The 4,936-nt window shown below is 45.4% G+C and overlaps 1 protein-coding gene across 1 annotated transcript; it reads left to right on the plus strand.

Annotated features, from left to right (window-relative positions):
- Positions 1-490: 490 nt before the first annotated feature.
- On the plus strand, positions 491-2,227 carry LOC110017806 (crocetin glucosyltransferase 3). Its single transcript, XM_020714919.1, has one exon. The coding sequence runs from the start codon at positions 566-568 to the stop codon at positions 2,108-2,110; it is 1,545 nt and encodes a 514-aa protein (XP_020570578.1). The 5' UTR covers positions 491-565; the 3' UTR covers positions 2,111-2,227.
- Positions 2,228-4,936: the final 2,709 nt, after the last annotated feature.

The following is a 4,936-nucleotide window of genomic DNA, read 5'->3' on the forward strand; positions in this document are numbered from 1 at the left end:
CAGCTCGTTTTAGCTCGAAATAAAAAATTTATATAACAATATATTACATATATTATTTTTATAATAATATATTATATACATTTATGTCTAAATTTAAATCATTAAACCTCATGCGGCAATGTGGTTAGTGTTTTTTTTTTTGTATATATTTGATTCAGGTTCAAATCCCACACTTTACATTTATTTTTCTCAATTTAATTTTAACGTGCCAATTTTGAGCCGAACGCGAGGTGAATACGAACACGAATATTTAAATCGAGTCAAACACAAACACACTCTTCACGAGCCTATTTCGAATATGAGCCAATTTCGAACACGAGCTATTTTGAACCAGCCGAACACAAGCCAAGTCTGAGCTCGTTCAAGCTCGTCTCGTTTATAGCCCTAATTGAGACGATCAATTTAATTATAAATTTGATGAAATTGAAACCAAGACACTCTAGAATTTAAATTTAGAAGATCTTCTATAAAAAATAAATCTAGATCCTTGCTCCATAAAAATTTATTGCTACCACATCAAACATCACCATTACTCAATCAATACATTTCATAAAATAAGCATTTCATGTCTCTACACGGAAGCTCCTCAAAGCTTCCTTGCACTTTTAAGTGCATTTTATACTCAACAGAACACATTTCCTCGTCTTCCACCACTATGTCTAAGGACGAACAGCCGTACATCGTAATGCTCCCTTTCATGGCGCAGGGACACCTCATCCCCTTCCTCGCCCTCGCCCGCTTGATCGAACGCCTCAAACCCTACTGCTCCATCACCATCGCCACCACCCCTCTCAACATCGAATCCCTCCGCTCCTCCCTCCCTCCCAACTCCTCCATCCACCTCGCCTCCCTCCCCTTCTCTCCCACCGAGCATGGTCTTTCTCCCCACACCGAGAACACCTCCTCCATCTCCCAAACCGACTCCATCCCCCTCCTCATGTTCGCATCCGAAACCCTCGCCCCTGATTTCGATCTCCTAATCTCCAATCTCACTGCCCTCCACCGCCACCCGCCTCTCCTTATCATCGCCGACCTATTCACCGCCTGGTCCCTACCCATCGCCCGCAACCGCCGCATCCCACATTTCTCCTTCGCCACTAGCGGCTCCGGCACCGCCTCCTTCATGTCTCTCTGGCTACACCTCCCCCACCGTCTCACCGATTCCGATACCTTCCAGATCCCCGGCTTTCCCGACCGATTTCGTCTCCACCGATCCCAGATGTCGGACTACATGCTCGCCGCTGATGGATCAGATGACTGGTCCGTCTTCCTCAGACGCCATATTCATTTGTATTTGACATCGGACGCTCTGCTCTGCAACACGGTGGAGGAAATCGAACCCTGCGGGGTCGATCTACTCAGGCGGATCGCCGGACTCCGTGTATTCTCAGTTGGGACAAGCAGAGCATGCGGGATTGAGATCGATCCTTGTATCGAATGGCTTGAATCTCATCGGCCGTCTTCGGTGCTTTACATCTCGTTCGGATCGCAGAACACGATCGGAGAGTCGCAGATGATGGCGCTTGCGGAAGGGCTGGAGGCGAGCGGGGTGGCGTTCATCTGGGTTGTCCGGCCGCCGCATGGATTCAATATGAACGCCGAGTTTGAAGCAGAGAGGTGGCTTCCGGATGGGTTCGAGGCGAGGATGGCGGAGAAACGGCGGGGATTGGTAGCGCGGAGATGGGCGCCGCAGATTGAGATATTGTCGAATAAGGCGACGGGGGCATTTATGAGCCATTGCGGGTGGAATTCGGTGATGGAGAGTTTGAGCAAAGGGGTTCCGCTGATCGGATGGCCGGTGACGTCGGAGCAATTCTATAACTCGATGCTGATGGAGGAGGAGATGGGGGTTGCGATGGAGATGGCGAGGGGGGTGATGGGTGAGGTAGATGCGGGGATGGTTGAGAGAGTGGTGAGGATGATTATGGAGGGGGAGAAGGGAAAGGAGATGAGGGAGAGAGCGGCGAGGTGTGCGGAGATGATTAGGGTTGCGGTGGAGGAGGAAGGGGAGAAGAAGGGGTCTACGGTAAGGGCGATTGATGAGGTTTTTGAGTTAGCCATCAGAGGAAGCTCCGATGTTAAAAAGGGCTTTGGAAGAGATGGAGAATGATAGAGATGTTTTATCTATGGTTGCTTCCGTGAGTGACTGTGATGTTACATTCCAGTGAATCTTTTAATGTATTTATATACAAATTTTGAGTGCTGAGTATTTTCCGAGGAAGCTATGTTTGGTAAGTCAAAAAATAGCATCTTAGTGTAAATAATAATATTTGTGATCTTTTATATAAATATATATATATATATATATAGGGACAATATATATACATGTAATTATATCCCAACTAGAAATGAGCATTTTTAATTTTATGTTTTCAAATACACAAAACCTCATGATGAGAATACATGTTTGATATGTCACGAACAAATTTTCATCATTCAACATGAATCTCGAAGCATAACACAAATCTCAAAATAATATTATAAGCAAGAAACATTTAAATCTTAATAAAAAGTCATCCAGAGCTCTGATTTCCGTAAACTTATAGTCAAACTGATCAGTTCGATAAGGTGGACCTAATGATATTGAAACTAGTCCAATCCGAGTCCAATCAAGCATAGATCAAGTCATCAAACCACCCTTGGACAATTTTTTGACACATTTGGAATGTCAAACAGATGTTGGCACTGGCAAGTTTACAGTCGAATTGAGCGGCTCGACAAGACGAATCCGACGAGCTTAAGATCACTCAATTCCGACATAGTTAAGGCACTCAAATGTCCATTAAACGTGGCATGGTCGAAGGAAACTCTCTGGACCGTTTGATCAAAATGGTTGATATTCCTGCATTAATTGCACCCCGAATACTATAAATAGACCATGACCCCTCACATGGCAAGGAGTTGAAGTCTAGAGAGAGTTTGAGGCCTTGAGGAGAAGCTGCAACTCAGCACTACCGCGACCTCCGTCAACAACCACCGCCAACCGCCGTCGACCACTGCCGATCTCCGACGACCACCACTGACCGTCATCGACCACCGCCGACCGACGTCGACCTCTGACAACCTTCATCGAATACTACTAACCATCATCGATCACCACCAACTAGACGCTGTCAATTGACGTTGTAATCTAAAAAATATAGTTACCATTTCCCATCTGTGGGATAAGGGATTTATGTAATCAACAATCAATAGTGGATTTCCACAACTGGGCGAGACCCCGTGATTTTTCCCTTATGGGTTTTCCACGTAAAAACTTCTGGAGTCATCACCGTTTGTTTTCTATTTCATCTATGTGTGTGTTGAACTTACGTACAACGCTAAGACGATAGTCCATTACTCTACCGCTGCGAATTTTCTAGCAGGCATCAGTTTGGCGTCGTCTGTAGGAACTGTCAATCCCACCACCGAAGTACTTGCTCATTTTCCTACATGGCCACCAGACACAATATTCGAGACAACGGAGCAACTCGCTCTAACACTCATCGTTCCAGGATACAATCATGAAGTCAAGGACGACATGTTTCTTTATCTTCCCACCATGAAAGATGTTATCAACCCAATTAGAGGGTTTCAGGTCCTTCTATGGAAGAACAAATGCACATAATAGAGGAGTCTCAACTGAAGATCATACAATGCTTACGAGGGACCCAACAACCACTATTCACACCAATGAACAAAACTGGTTTACCATTAAATCCTCAACCTATTAGAAACATACCACCCGGAGGAACTTCTACTGGCCCCTCTGCTCAAAAAAGAACAGTTCCCTTGCCAGACCCTTGTCAGGTTGTGATGCTGAACTCCTAGACACCGCAGGTTCCACTCATCCATCTCATGTGAATCCCCTGGTACCACCATGTCTTACTACCGTCCCAGATGATTTCATCCGTAACGAACTACGACGCCTCGTCCGAGAGGAGTTCCCCCTAGAGAAAAAAGATCGCTTTCACACTCACCATAATTGTTGGCATCAGATTTTGGATGTCTAAAAAAGCATAAATTATTATTTTGACCCAAATTACTTGAAAAAGTGGTCCGAACGACCTCGAACGACGAAACAGACTACGCGAGTGAGTCCGAAATGTCGATTCCACTTAGGACGGACGCTCGTTGTATCACGGTTTTGTGTGCGGGCTAAAAATGCGTGAATTTTTCTTTTCGTCCTGATTGCTAAAATAAGTGGTCCGAACGACCCCGGACGACTAAATAGACCACACCGGTGCGTCCAGAACGTCGATTTTACCTAGGGGAGAAGTTTATTTCGCTACGGTAACGTGTTCGGCAAAAAAAGACGTGGAGAGGTAATAATAATAATAATAATATTATTATTATAATAATAATAATAATAATAATAATAATATATTTATTATCCTTTTAAAACCTACGTAACTCTCTCTCTCTCCACTCTCTTTCTCGCCTGTCCGATCCGCCCTCTCCTTCCTCCCCGACGTCGGCAGCCCCTCCTTCGGCCCAAAAATTTCCTTCACGTGCCCTAGTCCGCCGTCCCTCGGTCTCGGCCTTCCTCTCTCGTCAGCGACGCTTCGCCGGCCCTGTTCAGCGCCGACAACCAGATCCAGCCAACCTAAGCCCCTTTCTGCACAAAGATCCAACCTTCTCGTAGCCTTTTTCTTTTCTTCTCTTGGTTGGCTGAGCTTCGACCTCCTGCCTCGTCGCTGATGTACCGCCGACACTCCTCGCAACAGATAGAGATACAAAACTCCCATTTTTCTTCTCTGTTAGTTTCCTCCTCTGTCCTGAACTACTCATATCCAAAACTTGGGAGGCAGAAAGAAAGAGAAGAGTGTAGGTGAGCTCGTTGCATAGAATCCTCATGCAAAATTTATGTGATTCCTTGCGTGAGAAGTTTGGGCATGCTTAGTCCCGAGCAACTTCTCTCGCGAAGGTATATTTTGGTTATATTTTTTTTATATGC

The sequence above is a fragment of the Phalaenopsis equestris genome, unplaced genomic scaffold, assembly GCF_001263595.1.
Source record: "Phalaenopsis equestris unplaced genomic scaffold, ASM126359v1 Scaffold000002, whole genome shotgun sequence".
Lineage (NCBI taxonomy): Eukaryota > Viridiplantae > Streptophyta > Magnoliopsida > Asparagales > Orchidaceae > Phalaenopsis > Phalaenopsis equestris.

Excerpts from the sequence above, each read along its gene's own strand:
- LOC110017806 (XM_020714919.1), top strand. The coding sequence starts at position 566 with ATGTCTCTACACGGAAGCTCCTCAAAGCTTCCTTGCACTTTTAAGTGC.